At 45.1% G+C, this 21,367-nt stretch overlaps 2 protein-coding genes across 4 annotated transcripts in view; one reads left to right on the forward strand and one right to left on the reverse strand.

The window, feature by feature from the left end:
- On the reverse strand, nt 1-19,445 carry LOC116789685 (cytochrome P450 20A1). Of its 3 annotated transcripts, none has more exons than XM_032693805.1 (13): nt 19,233-19,445; nt 18,283-18,332; nt 18,031-18,197; nt 12,873-13,018; nt 12,024-12,191; nt 11,265-11,343; nt 9,761-9,876; nt 9,291-9,345; nt 7,885-8,005; nt 6,961-7,072; nt 6,271-6,335; nt 4,336-4,425; nt 1-4,165 (listed from the first exon to the last, which is right to left on the reverse strand). In XM_032693805.1, the coding sequence occupies exons 4-13, from the start codon at nt 12,999-13,001 to the stop codon at nt 4,015-4,017; spliced, it is 1,086 nt and encodes a 361-aa protein (XP_032549696.1). In that variant the 5' UTR covers nt 13,002-13,018; nt 18,031-18,197; nt 18,283-18,332; nt 19,233-19,445; the 3' UTR covers nt 1-4,014. The 3 variants fall into 3 exon arrangements, with proteins under 3 accessions (XP_032549696.1, XP_032549693.1, XP_032549694.1); XM_032693802.1 differs by lacking the exon at nt 19,233-19,445 and adding an exon at nt 18,969-19,101; XM_032693803.1 differs by lacking the exon at nt 19,233-19,445 and adding an exon at nt 18,996-19,077.
- The window catches only part of LOC116789689 (alpha-aspartyl dipeptidase-like), a 6,948-nt gene continuing 4,699 nt past the window's right edge, over nt 19,119-21,367 (forward strand). The window contains exons 1-4 of the mRNA XM_032693814.1: nt 19,119-19,273; nt 19,355-19,443; nt 20,516-20,590; nt 21,142-21,221. Coding sequence (XP_032549705.1) covers nt 19,173-19,273; nt 19,355-19,443; nt 20,516-20,590; nt 21,142-21,221 — 345 coding nt within the window. The 5' untranslated portion in view covers nt 19,119-19,172. The remainder of the gene's footprint in view (nt 19,274-19,354; nt 19,444-20,515; nt 20,591-21,141; nt 21,222-21,367) is intronic.

The raw sequence follows: 21,367 nt of genomic DNA on the forward strand, positions 1-21,367 counted from the left end.
CCCAAAGCTACAAAAGGATCTGAGCACAAAGAGGAAGTCAATAAGCTACAGGCTTCACTCTGCTGATCGAGATATATCTGTATGCAATGGTCAGTGTTAGGGAGCCCCTTCCATAGAATTAGCAGAAACTTTGGGCAGGTCATACATGGCACTGTTGAGGGGGGAGACTGTACAGGTATCTCCTGCTGTCAGTGGGGAACATGTACAAAGAAGTAGTGAGAAAGCAATGCTGCTGACCTGTGAGTTAAAGCAGCACCAAAATGTTCACCAGCAAACTGTGCAGGTGAGAGACAGTGTTTTCCCAATTTGGATTGCCAGCAGCCTCAGGTTCACATAATTGCACAGCTAATGGGGGAGCTGGCACGAGAGCTGCCCAAGGTATTTTAAATCAGCAAGCATCCACTCTGCCCAACAACCAACATTTACTTTTGCAGCAAGTAGGACAGAAGTTGCCAAGACCATGCTTCCCATTTAATGATGGAAAATAAAACATACAGCCCACAAACCTGTGCTGCATGCCACAGCCATTACCAGCAAGTTCTTAAACTGCTGGGAACAGAAGGATATTAATAATGTACAATAGTGCCTCTCTATGTAGCCCAGGTTAATTAAAATGTAGAGGTAACACCATTCATGGATATTTGGGAGGCGGTGGGAGGATAGCTCAGCTGTCTGCTCTGCTCAGAGCTGTGTTGACTGTCTCACCAGTTGCCACCAATTCAAGGGGCAAAAGTAAAAGGCTGTGCCAGCCATAAACAGCCCATTAGGGATGGCCTGACTGCTCCCACCACCTGCTGAGGGCAGCAGGTTGCACAGGCACAGGGATATATTCAGCACCTTACTTCTGTGAGTTTGCAGCTCTCTGTAGAAACCTGTCCAAGGACTGAAATGACAGCTTTTCTGTATGCTTTTCAAAACCACCTGTTGAATTTGTGAAGCAGCTTGCTGGTGTAGAGCAGGAATATGAAGCATAAAAAGAAATTATTCCCTATCTTAGAGAAGCAATCCCTCCCCCTTGGCTTTCTTCCTAGATCGAGGCATTTTTTCCCACAAGTTGCAATGCTTGCCCACATGTCCATGTTACAATCAGAAGGGATCTCTGGGCTTTAGATGTGTCCTTAGTGCATGGGGCTGAGCAGCAGGACTGACAAAACCCTGTTCTTTACTGACTGGACTCCTGAGACTGGCAATCTGCTACAGTGCAGGCGCTGACTCAGGCTTTTCCCCAGGCCAGCACCTAACAATGCTTCAGCTTTGACTGCAATCTTGTGACACATCTAGCATAGACTCCCTATGTCCAGACACCTTTCTCTTTTTTTTTTCCCCACAAAATTTGCAGGAACACAACAGCGTTGACATTTCATACCCTGATCTCTGTCAAATGCAGCTGATTTAGCCCAAGGCTCAGAAGTTACTTCTTGTGAGAAGAGAACGGAGAAAATGGCCAAACATAAGCGGGAAGGGGGAACACTCTATGAACACAAGTCTTCCTGAGGAAGCCAGGCCAAAAAAGAACCAGCTGATAGCGCATGCTGGACAAGGGGTGAGGGCAGAAATTGGGAGAAAACTGGTATTTCAATCTTCAAATCAAAATAGATTAAAACTTCATGAGAAAGCTCCAATCCATGAACATTCTCATACAAAAAAAGAAGGTTTGCTACACAAGGATCCACAGCTGGGCTAAAATCTTTGTAGTTAAGCCGTTTGAAATGACTGACACACATAGAGTGAAGAACGGAAACTTACAGACTTCAGCAAACAATGTGGCTGTGACCTCAGTGTCCCAGCAGTGCATAACAAATGCTTGAGAGCACCTCACCCGCCTCCTTTCCCTCCATGCTCAACACATTTCCTTAACTGATGAGTCAGGGTGCTTTTTTGACAGTTTTGAGCAAACACAAACTGATCACTGGCTTTCTCCAGCACACTGGGCCACATTCTTCCTATATCAGTCATGGACTCCTGTAGCATGCTTGATCACTGGCCCAGATAGACTCTGTGGGTGGAGGCTGATGGGAAATTCATAACAAATTATATGGAATCACTCCCATTTCTGATTCCTGTAACTGGGGAAGGGTTGTTGCAAGGCAGTTGGCTTGAACAGCTCCAGCAAGGCAGAGAAATGCTGTAACAAAAGTCTGGACAATTACACTTGGGAAGCTTTTCTAGTGTCCAAAAGTTTCACTCCTATGACACAGCTAAAATAAAGCAGATTTCTGCCACACAATTAGATTCCTTGTCCAGTTCCTAGCAGGGACAATGTTATCCTACCATATTTTCCCAAGAAGGCAATACTTTGACCTCTGTTTTACCTCCTCTGCACACCACGGATGATTTAAACTAAAATCCTTTATCATCCTGATTTCTCCAGGTGGTTTAGGAAACATCTGCAACCTTCAAGAAAAATAGGCCTGTTTGCATAAGCAGTGAAGCAAAGCCTAACACGAATTGCTATCTGGAGACATGACCAACCTTGAATTAAGTGGAGGTCAGATTAGCAAGAGCTTTCTTGCAGTTCATTATAAAAATCAATGCAAGAGAGGCAGGAAGCTGAACTGCACAACCCTCCTTTTTCTGCCCAGCATCTCTGTGTCACCTCTCCCCCAACAGAAGCTACACTGAGGGGGATCTGAATCTCTACAGCTCGACCAAAAGCAGAGCTGACACATTAAACCCAAGAGCAGAATTTTCTTTGTCTTGTGCCCACAGAGGCTGGCATCAGATGTTAACTCCAGAAGAGCTGACAGGACTGCATTCAGGCTGGCACTCGGCAGCAATACAAGAGCAAGAACATTTTTACGAGACCAGCAGATTTCCTGATAAAGGAAATAAAGATAAAGGGTGATCCTGTGTAAGCAAGAAAAGGGAGAAACACAACCTGAAAAGGAAGTCAGATGGCAATTACTCCAATGTGATGATGGAGGAAGAGGTTCCTGCTTCACAACCTTTTCAGTGGCACTCTGAAAAATCTTTCAGGAGCTGTCCTGTGATGGACAAAAGAGAAAGAAAGAAGTAGGGAAAAGCATGTGAACATGCAGCACCTGATGCTGCTTTGGCTGGCACCCATTTTGGAGGAGGAAAAAGATTCTTTGAAAGGCTTTTAAGTTATTAAGTACAACATTAATCTAGAGCTCTATAAAATCAGCACTCTGCCTTTCCAGCATTTGTATGATCAATCTCAGGCTGACCCAGTGATGAATGAACTGAAAGCATCTGTCAACTTCTGATGTAGATTATATTAGACACTGCCCTCAGAACTTTCAGGACAGAGAATCCCTTTCTCAGGGCTTTGTTCTATGGCTTTATTTAATTTCATTATATTATTACTGATACTTCTGTTTTCTCTGGGGCCAAACCAATTTTATTCCTCTTGGTTTACTAGCATTTCTCAGTCATTCTTTCTCTTGCAACCCCACAGCATGCCAAGATTATACAGCAAGAGAACTGGTGCAATTCCCACCCCACTTTATTTCTCTCTCTCTCACACTCACACATACTTCTCACAAGATGTATCTGCTCTTCTTGACAGTTATAGAGATAGCTCAAGGGAAGGAAAGACACTTTGAATAAAAATACCTATATATAGAGAAAGGCTTTGTCCTTGTGTCTCCAAGATCTTATCTAGTTAGGATCCATGAAGAAGCATTCCACTGGATAACAGAGGCACTCTTATCCAGCTCTGGCTGCTATTGGAAAGGGGCTGGTCTTTGACTAGCTGATACCCAATAGTTCATACATATATCACTGAAAGGTTTTGTTGCTTCCTCTGCAATGATTTGGCCAGAAATCCAAAAGCAAATGTAAAAAGGCATACAGATTAAATCTATTTTAATATGACTACTGGTTGAGTTAGAAAAAGTACCCAAGATAGGCATGTGCTTAAGAATGTAGAAGGTAAAAAAAACTGGATGTAAAATTCCTTGGCTGAGTCAACGTGGTGCCAGCACGATTCTCCTTAAGACCCTTGCTCAGAACTTCTCTATCGGCACTTTCAAACCCTTGTTTTGCTTCCTCTTAGCTTCTCTTGGACACCGTTATCCAGGCTTCCTCCTTTGGTGAGGTTACCAGTTCATATTTTGTCTCCATGACTTGTCCTTTCACTGGGTGGAAGTACAGTTTCCTTACCAGCACACTCAGCAGGACTGTAGTCACCAGATAGGCAAACCTGAGGGAAGAATCAGGAGAAAAGAATAAAAACCTTGCTATGATGTAGATGTGCCAAAGGACAACAGCTAGCCTAGACAGGTTGTCCCAGCAGTACCAGGAAGATGCTGAAAACACCTCCTCTCCTGTTCTGCCAGAGAGACTCACAAAGACCCCCTTTCCTATGCTCACCTCAGCTCCGGGCACTCCTGGCTCCCTGAAAAACCCAACAAGGACAGGTTTTTCATGGCTGATTCCTCATTGAATCTCTCTGGGTCAAACCTATGAAAAACAAAATACACTAAGGCTTTCTGTTCAGGCACAGCACCCTTTTCCCATAAACATGGGCACACACTCGAGTAAGAAACTGGCAACAAAATACAGAATCTCACTAATTTGCTCTCTCTAAATCGTGCTGCGTAATTCCACACAAATATGTAAAGCCAATTGTGCATCCACTCCATTAATGTTCCCAGCTGGTCAGCTGTGTTCCATCTTGGTCAAAATGCTGACAAACTCAGTTAGTGTGAGACAGGGCTGGAACTAACATGCATTACCCCTCAGCAGTGGGTATTTAGCTTGAGTACACAGCTGAGCTAATGCTGCTACCTGCCCTCTATTCCCCTCCAGGGCACACGCAATCTCATTTGCCTCCCTCCCTCTCTCCCTCCGAGTCCCTTCCTTTTTCACTTCCAAAAATATTTCTCTTTTCTCCTTGCCTCTCACACTTTTCTTCAAGCAGCTGGTGTGTGTATGTGTATGTGCTGGGGGAGGGAAGACGGTGACTCATTCAAGTGAGAAAAATGGTTTCCAGCTTTAGGATGGTAGAAGCTGTAAGAAAACTATTATCCAGGGCTGGCATGAGTTAAAACAAGGGAGACTAACAAAATATTATTCAATTAAAATGTTACAAAAAAACCACTTCCAAACAGAAAATTTGATGGATGGATGGATGGATGGATGGATGGATGGATGGAAGACAGTTTTCCCTTTCTGCTAAACCTTTCTGCTTAATTCTTCAAGCCTTCATTTCCCTGCCTAAACATCCAAGCTCTGCTTCTAACAAGGTGAAAGGGCATGTGGGTGCTGACCCTCAGGAAAAGCAGCATCAGACTTACATTCCTCTTGAAGTGGCGAATTACAGATGTAATAGGAGAGAAAATGCAGCTGCCTAGCAAATAAATACGGAGGGCAAACAGCTATGCACAGTGTTTCTGTACAGCAGATAGGTGAAAACATCACACAGAGCTGATCTCCTGTCTCTGTCACAGAAATACACATCTACTTCAGGCTCAACCCCAGTCTTCCTGGAATAAACACACAATGTTTATAGCAGTCCTCACTGTCTCTCCCACGAGGCCTCAGCAAACCTAAACACTGTCGTGTCCTATCCTAGCAGGGAATGCCTGCCAAGGTGCTTGTAGAGTGGTGCATCAGTGCCTGAGCCTTTTCTAAGAGGTATACTCACAGCACCAGACAAGTGCTGTTCTAAAGGCTCTATTCTTTCTCCTAAACCTCAGCTGTCTTTTCTCTCTGTCTAGAATAACTGACCCACATTTTTTCCTAGCCCAAGTGAAGTAAGTCAGATATACGTTAATATTTGCCACCTGGAGGCCACAGGAAGCTACAGCAATTTTTTTCTTTAACCTCCAAAACACTGGCCTGGATCCTGTTCTGTTTTCACAGACAGAAATAATGAGGCAGCATTTCCCTTCCCCCTGAAAAAACAAAAATTTCAGGCTGACATTTCCTCTCTTGTATCATTGTTTCATGATGACAAGCAGTGATTCCAAAGCCATTCAAGTCACTGTTTCACAGAAAACCTTAAACAGAATTTACCAGCATTTTCCAGGGAAGCTCTTTGTGTGTGCACAAAAAAAGTTTTTATTAAACTCTAACACACACACGCACACAGGCAGACTGGAGCATGGGAGGATCATGACTTTAATTGCTCCAAAAGCATATCCATGGAGAAAACCAAACCAAAATCTTAATAAACTGATTTTCTTACACTGCCTTTCATCTCCAAAATCTGTTTAAGGCAGGCCCTGCAGCCTAAAAGGCTGTACTTTAAGATCTAATTTAAAAAAGGAAAGGAATTAGTTGCAATAAGTTGATTCTACATACTTGTATGGTGATGGCCAAGATGAACTATCCTGCAGCATCACACCAAGAGCATAAAGCACAAGTGCCTGCAAAGAAAATTATGACATTTATGTCACAGCAGAAAGAAATGCACAATTAAAGACACCTCTGGACAGCTCTGCTGGATGATGATTACTTTGTAGACTACTCATATTTAGGTGGATTAAAAAGACAATTATACTATATTCATCTACAGATTTCCATAATCCATGCCCAGATGTTAGGATTTTAACTTCTAAGAATCATGCTGTGACTGAGTGGTTACCGAGGGTATGACCCCATTTCTCTGCTCTTGCTGGCATGTATGTATGGGCTACTTTATTCTCTGCAATGGAAGGTGATATGATGAGTGATATAATCAGGCCTTAAACAATGTTCTTTCATGCACAACTGAGCCTATAAGCCCCTTCAAAAGATTACTCATCTCTGATAGACCCAGAACTGGAAGCAAATCTGCTCAGCAAGAGAACATGAATTCCCAGAGCCTCTCCTGCAGAGGAACTGCAGGCAAACTTTGAGCTAAACTGTACTTTCAGATGACAGAACAGCTACTCAGGTTGAACAGTTTGAGAAGAAACGCTCTTCCAGCCTCACCCCTAGTCGGGAAAAAGAGGAAACAGCAAACTCCCCCTACAGGAAAGGAGTGGCCTACTGCTCCCAGCATGGCCCTACCTCTTTGGGGATAGTGTGTTGGTCGACTCTGCCCTCCAGCTCCTGCAGCTGTGCAGCAATGGGAGTCAGCTTTGCTGTTCGCACTGTCTCACACAGGACTTGCCGACAGTATCTGCAACCAGTAACACTTGGTTAGTTTAACCCTCCCAGAGAGAAGCTTGTCCACATCCCTGTGGCAGCAAGGAGAGCTGAGTCACCTGCTGCAATTTTTTTCTGGCAAGGAGTCCCAGCTTTGCAAGAAGCACTAAATCTCATTAACAGCTTTTACAGAAGGTTATCGAAATCTCTCGTCTTTCAGATTTTAAACCAAACTAAAGCTGCTAAAAAGCACAGACACACCAGCCCTTTTTGTGGTTCTCTCACCCATATAAGAAGCAGCAAGAAACCGACACATTTGATACTCCCTAACACTAGTCCAAAACCAAAATGCACCCAGTTAAACCAACAGATGCACAAAAAATAAAGGCATACTGTTGACTAGTCATCATCCAGTGGTCCTTTGAAAAGAAGATTGGTCCATGTTTTCTTTCTAAATATGTTGAACATGAATCCAACCAGGAAAATGACTGATTACTTCTACTTTTGGAAAACTAGGACAGAAACCAAACAATACAGTTAAGCAAACAAATTTTGGCCTGGCAGCCAGAGCACTGATTCTGTACTTTCCTCTACCAATGAACGTAAAGGGTTTTCAAAAGACACCCTGAAATGAGCACCTTGGTCCCCATGTCTGGAGTCCTACAGCAGATTCTCTCTGTGTTGCAAGTCATCCTGTGGTTTGATCACTTCCAGAAAAAAAAAAGGGAGTAGCTTTTGGATGCCTTCTCCTGGCCCAGTGTAGGCTAGGCATCAGGTTCCATGTGAAACCCCTGTCCCACACCACATGACATAGCCTTCCTCTGCAGTTCCTTCTATAGGACTCACCTGAGCTGCTCAATTTTCTCAAGTGTAATTGGTCCCTTCCCCAGAATGCGGTCCACCTCCTTGTAGAGATTCTGCTGGACATCTTCTGAGGTTGTCAGGAAATAGACTGCCCAGGTACACACTGGGGAAGAAATCAAAACAAGACTGGACCCAGAATATTCAATCCTTTACAACCTGCATTCAGTTTTCTTACTTCCTGTATTTTCAACGTCACTTTCTGACCTAAAAAAAGGGTGACCTCTGTTCACAGCAGGCTATGCTGATTCTGTATTCAGTGGCAGGAACAGAGCTGAACTCCTGTGTAGTAAGAGACCCTGCAAGCTAAAATTCTCTTTTGGATGCTGTGAGGAGCTTAGGGAGCTGTGCAGGAGACTAAGTCATTCAGTCCCTCAGCTCTGGCAAAGGAACCATACAGATCAACAAGCCCTGGAATCAGGGTTATTAGACCAACCATGGAAATGAATTGGCACAGCCAATGCCCGGGGCTCCTGACAAGGAACTCTCTGCAGCAGGTTGGTCAGCACTTGTCTCCACTACATCTCTTTTATGAAGTACTCAAGATATCTTCAATAGCAGAGTGACAAAGAAACCTTGCATAAGAAATAAGTGTGTAGGATGTAAAGCTAGAAGGAAATGTTTCTAGCACTCAAAAATGTCTGTCTGTGAGAACTATCTGGAATCCATGTGTATTCAAGCCCCTTAAAACTACAGTCTTCCTGGAGTACTTGCAGAGGATATTCCCTGAGGAAGAGTATTATCATAGTTGCCTAATTTATTTTCCACATTGTTTAACACCTAGATGCACCTCAGAGGTTTTCTTTGGAGTCCCAGCCCCACTGGCTGAGATACAGGGCCAGATAACCATCCCCCTATCATAAGATATTTTACACAGCTTCAGCTAGTATTTTTATTTGTATTTCTTTGCCACAGTCTTTGCACAAATCCCAGAGTACTCCTTTGAATGTCCTCCATACATGGAACATACCTATCCTCCAGAAATTCAAAGTGTCCAGGCAAATTCCAACATTCTACTATAATTTCTTTCCCATGTGCCAGAACCTATTTTACAACATGATCTTTGTGGGTTATACATTTTAATGCTTTTTCATCAAATGTAGCATCAGTTATCTGGGGTTAAGAGAGCAAGCAAAAAGCAATGGGAAGAAATTTCAAGGTTCACCAAAAGACTGGGAATGCTGTCAAACACAGCTTGGTTTCAATTCAGTAGCTGTGAGGCTGTGTCAAGAGTCTGATGTAAAAATTAGCTTCTCCTATATGTTTGTAGTTCAGAAGAAAGAAAATGATGAATACAACTTTTTATTAGCCTAGGATAAGTCTCATGTCATCACACAGAGTTTTAGGCATCCGAGTGTAAGGATGGGAAGTTACCTACAATCTGTACTTACAGTTAGCAGTGATTATGCATCCTGCCAGGGTGAAAATCATTGTGTCTTCCAGAATCTAGGAAATAAAATCTACTTCAGAGACTGAAGTTTGTAAGACTGTAAAGATAAAAAAGAAGTGGCACATTCTCCTCTCAAGCACATGAAATCTCTTTAGTGCAAAGAGCAGGATATAAATCTAGAAGACATGGACTGAACTCTCTGTAGAAATTCCACTGGAATTGCACATGAGACATGCTTAATATTAACATATTTCTGGTTTATAAAAATAGCTATGAAGCAGTGGTAAGGAAAGCTACCAAAGTCTAATGCAATTAAACACTGTAGGAGTGGAAAAAAGAACTAGAAATCCTGCTTTAGTAAAGAATCTGAGCTAAGATGCAATAACTTACACTAATCAAAGGCTACAATGTAATGAGTTGCCCATCTATCAAAACTCCATTACTGTGTAATGACATAACAGCTGCACAGACCTGCTGGTCACTCAGATTCCCTTGCAGCAAGATGTCTACAAAGACATGCCTGTTGAATGATCTGCCTCGGCGCTCTTTTGTAACTTTCCTTAAGACGGATTCCATCTCCACCAGAGCTTTGGAACAAAAAAGAAATGTTTATTTTAAAATCTGGTCATACTGGTGCTGCAGAGAAGTAAATCCGTCTCCTCAAGCAGATTTTCAGACCAGCTGTCCCTGCTGGGCTCAGTTACAGAAGCAGCCTCTGTTACATGTTACTGTCAATCTGAAAGGCAGCATCTTCAATTTAGTTGAAAATGTAGAAATCAAATAGCACAGGCTGCCTGTAAAAAGCCATCCTTACAGGTATAACCAAGATGTGCACTCTATGAGCTGAAATCACTTAAGGGGAAGTCAAATCACCATGTTGAACCATCACTGTTTAATCAGCCTCCATGAAAACATGTATGAGCCACATAACACTGGTTACCTGACCTGGAGGGCTATAATTACTACAGTACCACAGCACCTCCAGCCACTGATGGTGCCCCTTTTGCCAGGGGTTCTACAGGCATGGAACAAGAGGATGGCTCTGTGCTAAAGAGTCTGCATAGGCAGAGAGAGGAGGGTGGGGAAAATGGAGAGGAGGGTTTTGGCACAACAAGTCCACATATCTGAAGTTGTCTGAGTGCCCAACTCCTGGTAACTATCATGAGAACTAAGGGGAGTTAGGGACCTAGATGCCATTGGCTGCCTGATTTAAATGACCTACTGAAGACTATCCAAGAACAAGGAAACACTGAATCTGGAGGATTTACAAGCAAATCCTTAGTTCCAGATCAAAGCTACTTTTGTTTAACATCTTATCAATCAATACTGAAAGGGTTTAATTATTAAGATCGAAAAAAGACAGGACAACCAAAAAATAAAATTACTTACTATAAAATATATGAGAAACAAAAGTACTGCCATAACAGACCTGAAAATCATGTTACCTTGTAAGAGCACATCAGAGGCTATCCCATGGAAAGTATCCCTCAAAGCAGCACCTCTGTACTTGTGTCCTCCAGCCTATCAGTGACTGTCTGGTAGCACATTCCCCAAAAGGTGCATCATATGGATGCCCATAGAGGCCAAATCAAGTGGCTCCATCTCTCTCCACCTAGCACAGTTGCTTGCCTCCAAGAGAGGTCAAAAGTGGACACTAGGGAACAGAATAGGAAGGGAGCAAGCATACCCTGATACTTCACCTCTATCACTCTTCAGACTGGATAGACCCTAGAATTAGGCCTGGAACTAGAGTTCTAGTCCTACAAACTTCTCAAGTAATGGCAGGCTTGTCACTCAACTCCAGAACAATGATCTTGTGTGAGAGTAAGTACAACACATCTGGTAGCTTATGGCATGATGACCAATTCTGAAGAAAAGCCAAGACAGCTGGGCAAATTAAGTGCTTTCATAGACTAGCTAATTCCTAAGTATTAATCAGATCAGGAGGAAAACTGTGATTTTGGGAGGAACCTACCATCTTCATAGTGCTTCTTCCTAGTCATGTTTTTGTCAAGAGACCCATCCAAGAAACCTTTCCCAATCTCTGACCAGATCTGAAATGAGAGGGAGAACAGTACCATCACTCACCACAGGCTGAGACTGCTGGGACTATTCTATTCTTCCCTACTCAGGAAAATGAAAACACCAAATAAAATTGACTTCCCATGAACATGGAACTGGTCTTCTCTTTAGGACACCACGTCCCATTTCAGATACTATGTCTGTTATAGCTGAAATTAAGTGGAAATGAAACAACTGTAATTACAGCTGTAGGGGAAAGAGGCATGGGAATCTTAAATGGGAAATTGAACTGTTTCTTTCCTGCCCTATCACCAGCAGATTTGACATCCTCATATGTGAGTACAGCTTGAGATCTCCTCAGATTTTGTCTTCTCCACGATGTCAGAGAGCCTTCAGAAGATCTTCAAAAATAAGTTCCACTGGCACTCCAAAGAGAGTTTAACTGACTTAGGTACCAAAGATCTCCCAACTGCCTTTGGATCCAGGTTCCTGATACCCATGGATCCTTTAGAAACACTTCAGACTAATGACAGCAGGACCAGCAGTAGGATCTTTCTAACTATTTTAGCTTGGGACGATTGAGGCAGAGCCCTCAAGCTCTTACCTTAAAGTCACAGCAGTAGCTTGTACTAAACTGCACACAGACACAAGCTCTGTGCTCTTGGTTTGGAAAAATATAATAGGAAATTTCCTGGCTCTTCATGACACTTACTGCATCATGGTGCCTGCGGAATCGGATGACTTCCCGGTCATCTTCAAAGCTGCTGCCCATAGCTGTCTGCGTGACAGACTTCATGGCAAAGCCCAGCATGTGCTGGCAGAGTGGCACATGTTGTGCCTCGGGAAGGGAGAGCCATTTGGCTAGCAGCTCTTCTGACAGCTTGAGAGGGAATGAACAATTAGTTAGAAGTAAGATCAGCAGTCTATTTACCAAACACCCCCTGGAGACATTCCCACCGTAAGGCAGCTCCTAAGGCAGACCACACTTTCATGGCTACGGCATGAAGCTACACACTTTCCAGGATTTCTTTCCCTTGTTAACTTAAACAGTAACATTTTAGCCTCGAATCTTCTGCCTCTTTCAAGGTTTTCTCCCAACAAGGCAGCCCCATCCTTCTCTCTTGTTCCCTCTGTCACAAAAGAAACCTTAAACTCTTTAACACTAATAGCTCCAGATTGGGAAAACACATCATGTTCTGGATGCTGGACTAAATCAACAGAACAGTTCTTCACCTGTTTGTGGTCCCAATAGCTGGTTCCTTGCTCATCTCTCCTGTCCTGGGAAATATATCTAGAATCAGGGTTCTGCAGTATCTTTAACTGCATCTGGTATCTTGGCATAAAAAGTAACCAAGCTCAGACCTTCCCCCTAGCCCACTGGAGCTAAGAGAAACCAAATATTCACACCATGCTTGAACAGGTAGAGGCTGTTTGCTGTCTCAGATGCTTATAGTTCCAGCACTAATTGAAATGCAGGTCCTTTATCCTAGTGATCATTCTCATTAAACTTTCCCCTGTGAGACACACGGGGCTTCTCTGCTGTACAAAGGCAGTTACGCACCTTCTGGATGAGAGCAATGTTACTTTGCAAGGACTTGGTCACACTGTTTTCATACAGCTTTCTCCTGATGTGGCTCTCTCCTGTATCCCCATTCAGGCTGGACTGGTATCTCAAGAGGGACTTCAGCATTGTCTCAAAGGGATCCACTGAAAGCAAATAGAGGAAACACCATTCAAAAGTCACACTACACAGGGCTGATGAAAACAGCAACCTCTTTAATTGGGTGCTGCTACTTCTGGGCAGTGAGCAAGGCACAGCTCCTTCCCCTAGGAACACTCTCTTTGGGGTGTCAAGCTTCTCTTGCTCAGTGTGGGCTGGGACCTCATAAGGTCTCTTTTCTGGGGCAGGGTGCCATCCTGTGATCAGCTCTCCCAGCAGAGCTTGCCTGCTGGCTCTACCAAGTAACTCTTTAAGTAACAATGCCTTCAGAGCTTGTTCCCAGTTTGCCAGTTCCCAGGTGGTTGTGCCATTGCCTTGGTGACAAGACTGAGTATAGCATGGTCCTTCCCCCTCTCCAGCCTGACCTGCAGCCCCTTTAGCACATTACCCCTTCACCTCCTGCCCTGATTAGGGCTATGCACTCAGGATATGTCAGCTCACACGAGAGATGTAGCCAGAGGCTGCTCTCTGCACTCCTTCCCTTGCCTCACAGCCCCAGCAAACCTTATTTGATACCCTGCTCTTCCTGCATGATTTCTCTTGCATGCACCGAATTCCCTGCTGATGAGCTCTTCCCAAACCAGCAGCTGCCCCTCTGTCAGGGCTGCCTCCAGCAGAGAAGCGCTGAAGCTCTTACAGAAAACAGTACCCCAGTAAGCTATAGAATGCTTTCTACTGCTAATTGCCTTCTTTCCATCTTCTTTCCACACAGACACTTGCAACAGTGTACAAACTAGACAAAACCACATAACTTCCATATCCATGACTCACTTCAGTTAGATTTTTAACTTTGAATTTCACCACCAGGGACTTCTGTTTAATATATTTGCTAAAGTATATTAGGTGTCAATGAAAAATGGTGCAAAAAAGCATGGCATATGTTTTTCCCTTTCTGTAAACCTTTCAGTGGGTCTTGCAGAACTGGCAGAATCTTTAAGGAACTATTTGGAAGCAGCAATCAGGGTTTTCAAGAGGGATATTGTCACTGTTTATCACAGTCTTATTTCTCCCAGATGGAGAGTGAAACCTCTGAGGCATCAGAAAACATCGAGGCTGGGCTAGACACATATGACTCTACCAGCTGTGGATGTATCTAGGATTCCCTGCAGAGATCATTATGCCACTGGACAAATATACAAGAAGAGACAGTTCCACCTGCAGAGGACTTACTACCTAATGGCATAAAAGCAGCTAACAAGGCCAGAGGCATGAATATGGTAATCTTTCCTAAATGTTTTTCTCTCACATCTTTTCCCTTCCAATGTTTTTAAGCTCTGGATCTCACCCTCTTTCCCACTTAGAATTACAAGGAGTATGAGCATGTGTCTTTTGGCACAGCAGATGGTACCTGTGGCTCTCCACGTGGAGCAGGCTGTTATGTGACTCTAGCTGCTGCTGACAATTCCTCCTCCAAGGTACTTTGTCATGGACTGGCTGCTGCTATTCATGCCACAGTTCCCTGCCGACTGGCCTTGGCAGAGCTTGGCACAACACTGGGTAGCCAGAAAGACAGATGGCAGGTGGTAAAAGCCCACACAGCAAATCCAGAAAGCAGAGGCATCTAGAGAGGCTGGAGGATGCTTAACACCAACACCTGCTGGAACTGCAAAGTTTTTCTGGTGCATATGAGAGCAAGCTGCTGGATCAGCCACAGGCTCCGTTTTTTCCTCCCCTTGTCCCTAGTCCAAACTGGCAGTCCCACACAAGTGACACACTCACTGCTGTGCTCTCAGGGCTGCAGCACCCAGGCTGTCCTCTGCTGAGGGCTGGCTCTGCACCATTTGGGAAATGGCCATTTCTCCACAGCTGCGGGAGGCCAGTGACTCCACAAGGCACAAACTGTCTCTGGAGAGAGCTCTGTTCTGCCAGCACTTTCACAGACTTCTTCCTTTGTCCTTGTCTTGAAAATATCTCCAGGGTTACATTTGCAGTCCTCTTAGTGAAACATATAAAAATTTTGATTGATCCATTCATTTACAAGGAAGTCTTCTCCCTCATCCCAAGAACCTCAGAGTGCTGTCCTGGACTTGCTGTCCTGCTGCAAGTACTAATGGAGAAAAGATCTAACTGGATAGTCAAGCCAGATGCCAAGCAGAACTGGACATCAGAGATGGAAAGGACCTTTGAAGCTACACAATACAAATGGTTCCAGAACAGCAGTGAAGCTGCTCTGCTCAGACAGGTCAGAACCCATAGTTCTATCTCCAGCATTCAATGTGCTTCAGGTTCATTGTCCCACTCAAAATGGAACATCAACTCATGGGAGTTTTTCAAGTGGGTCTCTAAATGTACTGCTCCTGGCAATCCTGCATTAGTCCACCCTCTTCACATCCACACTCTTTGCAGGCCTGGACTCCTTCCCCAGAGCCACTCAGGGGAATCACCAGTATCAGCAGCAAAGTTTTACTGCCTTTGAATTCTCCTTGCAAATTAATCACAACCAAGTTTTAAGAGGCCATGAAAACATACCAATTTCAAACACTGTTTTAAGCATAAGGAAAAAGTCTCCTGGCATTGGAAATATTAATAACTATGAATGCAATTAGTCCAACTTCAAGGCTCTGATCTGAGATGCACTATCTGCACCTCTCTCTCTTTCTGTCTCCAAGAAGTTTGGCCATACCTGTGACACACACAGGAGATGAGAATAACCTTTGTATGATACTTGGAGCCAAACCCTACACCTCAACCTTGGAAACCAACAGGCAGGCATCTATGAAAAGCAGCTCTGGCCCCAGGCACCCCAGCAGACTGAGGAAGTCAGAGGGCAAGGGTGTTCAAGTGGGGCTGAAGAGTCAGAAGTTGGATATAATGCAGTCCACTGTGGGCTGTTTCCTGTCCCACAGCACTGTGTGCATAGAAGAGACACAGGCAAGACCACATCTCCAACAAAACTGCAACCTGCCCAGAGCCAGTTCATGGCTCAGAGCAACCACAACCCCTGTTCTCACTCCATAAGAAATGGTACAGGAAGGGTTTTGCTACAGCTACTCAGCTATGTTTGTTTATACCTCAACACTTCAGGAAATACAACCAGTAAAAGTCATCACCTCTAAAAAAATTTGAGCACTTCTGACAAGCACCCATGCTAAAAGGAAAGTACCGATACAACTAATACCTCTGCTTTTTCAGGTCTGAGATCATGAGAACCCTCCTTCTCAAGCCTGTTGCTGCTGCCTTTATGAGGATCCCCCCATAAGCTCTTCCTTCTGCCAGGATGAACACACTTTCCCTGGCTTCTGCACAACTGGCTTCCCACTTCTCTGGTAACACTGGCAGCCTTCATTTGCACTTGTTTTATTCAACATCATGCCAGAGTACAGAGGTTACAGCCACACACAGGATTCCAGGTCTGGCTCATGTTCATCTTGTGCAACAGTGTAGATGTTTTCCTCTCTTTACAGAAAATACATGACTCAATGTACCCTTTCTTTTTTCATCCATGGCCGTGTGATGACTGAATTGAGGGCAACTCATGCAGCCTGCTTTTTCCCCTCCTCTTCCTGTTCCTGCTACCCCAGCTCTCAGGGATAACCATCTGACTCTCCTTCCCTGTGGTGACAGAGGGTTCCAGCATAATGCCATCAGGACAAGATGCTAATGTTAAGTGGGAATACGTCACCTCCCCAACACAGTATTTCATTTTACCAAGACAATCCACCCTTCCTTCCTCTTTCATCTCTCTCTCATAATGATGATGACCCACACAGTGTCCAAGCAAATTCTGAACTGAAACCTTAACAAAACCATAGTTCTATCACCTGTCTAGAAGTCTAATTATCAAGGTACAACATGCATCCTATTCATCCTCATGCTTAAAAATACGTTTAGTCCTTGGCATAGCAGGATGCTGGGCTAGTCTGTAGTGGCCTGGGTCACTTAATTTCCTGCATGTACCTCCAGGCGCTGTATTTATCTTTCTCTGGTATTCAAATACTCCCAAATTCAGAACACTTCTGAGAACTTGCCTGCTCAGGGGCCTGTCACCACTTCTCTGAGCTTTGAGAAAGTGACTGTCTGCTCAATTTCCCCCAAACACACTTGAGAACATCTAGATCTTTCAGGGTGGTTTTCCACCTTCTGGAGTGTCATCGTTATCCACTGTGTCTTGCTGATTCTCATTAACTCCCACTCCTTTCCCAGATTGTAACCATATTTTTTTTGAGTCTGTCATGCAACTGTACATGAAGCTTACCCATCATGACCCCAGTATAAAGTTATCTGAGATATCTGCCTGTGCCTAAAGACAGCCTATAGGATCAGGTCAGAGGTGTGCACCCAGCACCTCATTCAACCTCATAAGATAAAAACCACAAAAGCAAGAGATTAAACCCAAACATCAACTGAGTTAACTCACTGACTGTGATCACCTTAGGAAGCAAAATGCCCACCTAAGAGACTTACACCATACTTTAAAATACCTTCTCAGGACTAAGATGATCAACTCAGCTACCAGCACCACCAACCACTTGAAAGACCGGAAGACCATTAAAGGTTTCCAGTACAAAATTCTACACATCAAAGAAAAACAAAAGTTAAAGAACTTCTTCAAATAATAGTTTTAAAAGCCTCTATGCTGAACTATACAAGGCAGTTATCATAAACTAGCCTAGTTGTTTTCAGACTTAATTTAGCAAAATTTCCCCTCTTAAACCATATTTCAAGCTGCCTTTAAAATGTATGCCAAGTGGCTACCGGACCTTCACCTTGCTCTCTCAAGTGGTATTGAGCATGATGCTTTCCATAAACATTTGCCTGTAGAGAGACGGTAAAAGACAAGAGTGCACTGATTTCTTGATGGCCATTGGACAGCAGTAACTCTTCATCACTGATATTCAAGTCCAGCAAGCAGGAGCAAAACCATACTTGAACCACCATGTCAACTGCTAACACAGTCTCATTTTCTTTCAACTTAGAATGAAACCCCAACTGTCTTTGACATAGGATGCCCAGCAAGGCCGGAACAAATGGACTCAAAGACAATGCAAAGGGCACTTACACAACCGGTTGGGGTTAATATGTTGTTTCAGGAGATCAATGGAGCCGAGGCTGACGACAAGACGCCTTCCAAACCAGAAAGAGACCAGTGGGCCATATTTCTCATGAAGGTTCACCAGAAACTCGTGTAGACTGCTGCTGGCAATGATATCTGGCAGATTGCCATCCCTGAGGAACATAGAGGATATCTGGTTATGAACAGCATCCTCTGCCAATGCTGAACTTGATCAATGTGCAGATGGAAGTGACTTACTTTTCGTCAGTTGGAGCCAGCCCAGGGATACCTGATGCTTGCCTAGATGCCTAGAGTAAAAGGAAATGCATCAGTCTATGGGAAACTTCAGATTTTATACAAGCCCCATAGTTTTTCAGCAGGAGAGACGGATTTTCCACACACATACTGCTGCACTACTTACAAACATTAAACAAAAGCTGGATATGCTACATCTGCAGGCTTCAGACCTGCTAAGCCGATAAACTGCAAGCGTGTGCCTGGTCCCACTGGCTAAACCAGGATTATTCATCTGGTTAGATGAAAGATGTCTGTGTAAAGATTTAAGCAGTCAGATATTGCAGTGTGGGATCTTACACACAGATTTTGCCCTGCAGACCTGCAGAACTGCACGGTGAGCAGATAACGCCTTTGGTAAGCGGATTCACTCCAGGGGCACGGAAAGCAGGAGGAGTGCCGCGGGGTGCGGTGCCGCGGGAACGCCCCGCACGGCAGGGAACGCTCCCGATGGCCCTGCCACGTCCCCGCCCGGGCCCAGGCCGCGGGGTACGGGCAGAGGGCACCGCCCGAGCCCGGGGCCGTAGGATGGGGATGGGGCGGGGGCCGTGGGATGGAGCCGGGGCCGGGGCCAGCTCGGCCGCTCGCTCCCCGCCCGCTGCACCGGGGGCCGGGCCGTGCGCCCCCCACCCCTCCGCCGGCAGCATTACCGGGTACAGGTAGAGCACGGCGCCCACCAGGATGAGCAGGAAAGTGACAGCGAAGATGGCGAAGTCCAGCATGGCCGGGCCGGGGCGGCGGCAGCGGCAGCGCCTCAGCTCCACCCCGGCGCCGCCGGCGGGGCAGGAAGGGGCGGACCGGGCTGGGCCGGGCAGGGCAGGGAGCACGGCTCGGCGCGGCTCGGCAGGGGCGGCATGGGGGGCCCGCGGCGCCTGCTGCTGGTGTCTAACTCCACCCTGCACGGCGGGGGGTACCTGGGCCACTGCCAGCAGCACATCCAGAGCTTCCTCGGGCAGTAAGCGCTGTGGGGGCTGCGGGAGCCCTCCCGGCCCCAGCCCCCGCCGCGCCGACCGCTCTCTCCCCTCTTTCCTGCCAGGAAGGTGAAGCGGGTGCTGTTCATTCCCTACGCCCTGCACGACCGCGACACCTACGCCCGGACCGCCAGGGAGAAGTTTGAGAGCCTCGGTAAGGCCGGCCCGGCTGCCCGCGGCTCCCGCAGCCCCGGCCGTGTGCGGGGATGGGGCGCTGGGACCCCGGGCCGGCAGCGCTGCAGGGCCGGTGCGGCCGGGCACGAACGGGCGCAGCGCTGCAGAGGGGCCTGGCTCGGCTGCTGCGTTACACTGGGTCAGCAATGGAAGTGAGAGCAGCGGGAGCCGTCTCCAGACTTCTGCCTACAAGTAGATGCTTTAGAGGCCTCCAGAAGAAATCCTGCTGCAACACTTCTACCCACTTCAGGGAGGAAGATTTTATTCCTAAATACTAAGTTTAGTCACATGAGGGAACATTTCTTCCCGTATATGCTCAAGGAGTGCAACTTCACTGGTGTGAAGACCATTTCTATAAAGAACTTCAATCAGCCAGATAGTTCCTCAATGAACAGCAAGATAGCTTTGTTTGGAGCAAAGATCTTTGCAGAGCAGCCTACAGCAACACAATATCTATCACTGTTGAGGGTAACTTTGGACCTGTTATTGTAGTAATAATCAGTACTTGCCTCTCTGGGCAGCACACTTTGCTCTTTGATTTGCAAAAAGATTGCTGCTCTCAAATGTCCATGGTCTTCTGACTCTCCTGACACTTCCTGTACTCAGTGAACCCCAGCAAGGCAAATCTGTGAAAGCCATTTCAACAAAAAACACACTCAGATTAGATATTTGCACAAGTAATGATAGACCAATGATGGCACATCCTATCAGACTTCAGCACAGCCAAGTTCAAGACTGACAGCTTTTTCCTTATTTTTAAGTTACCTGGTAACGTTGTGCCTGCACCTGCTGAGTGAAATGCTCTGCTCTTAGACACTGAACACATATATCCACAAAACAAACATTTCCTTTGGTATAGCTGGATGCAGAAGCTCTGCAGTAATGTAGGACATATACTCTGTTTTATGTTGTAGAGTTCTCAGAAATTTCCCTGGTTGTCTGGCAAAAAATTTGGCTCAGGGTGGGGGGCAGGGGGTGGGCAGGGAGAGATTGAACATACCACATTCTTCCACCAGACTGAAGTGGCAAAGGCAAATACTTTTTCATTTAAGGTTATGGGCTGGACAGCATTCACGAATCTTGTGACCCAGTGGAAGCTGTAAGGAAATCTGAAGCAATTTTTATTGGTAAGTTTTACTTCTCACTTCCCATTGATGGTTTATGTAGGGCACTTGAATAGTCCTGCTCAGAACTGGCACTATAGACCAACAATTAAAAAGTTGGGCCTAGAAATCATTAGAAACTACAGAAAACAGTACTTTAACTGAGAGACTGAAGACCCTAAATTTAGTGGTAGGCAGGGAAGTAGGAGAGATTTATTAATGGATCTTTCATAAGTTTCAAGTTATTAATTTGAACAGTACTTCAGTGTAAAAACATGATCATCACAGCTGTATCATCACTTTATTAAGCCTAAGAAGATCTAGTCCAAATACCATGCTCCTGGGTATTAGAACAGAGTCAAACAGCCAGTGTCAGCCTTACACAAAGGACTCAGGGTATGAGCCCATGGCCTGCCCAATGACTGTTCTTGCAAAGATTCTGTTTTTACTGCTGCTCAAAGCAGGACAGTACCATGAATAGAGCATAGAACTCATTGAGCCTGCCAAGTTTGTAAAGGCTTCAATTAAAACTGGTGGTGAAAGCATGTTAAATAAGCTGGACTTTCTTTCTGCAGGAGGTGGGAACACATTCCGTCTCCTGAAAGCTCTTTACGACAACAGTCTGATACACGAGATCAGGAAAAGAGTTCTTGAGGTAAAACTACAGGACTCTGACCAAGTCTGAGTGGCAGGATTTCATGCATAAGCTTTTGTTTAGACAAATCCAAATTGATTCTACATCTTTGTTTGTAATATACTTCAAATGTTGAGCCATGTCAGGCAATCTGATGAACTGAAAAC

The sequence above is a fragment of the Chiroxiphia lanceolata genome, chromosome 7 (genome assembly GCF_009829145.1).
Source record: "Chiroxiphia lanceolata isolate bChiLan1 chromosome 7, bChiLan1.pri, whole genome shotgun sequence".
NCBI classification, from domain to species: domain Eukaryota; kingdom Metazoa; phylum Chordata; class Aves; order Passeriformes; family Pipridae; genus Chiroxiphia; species Chiroxiphia lanceolata.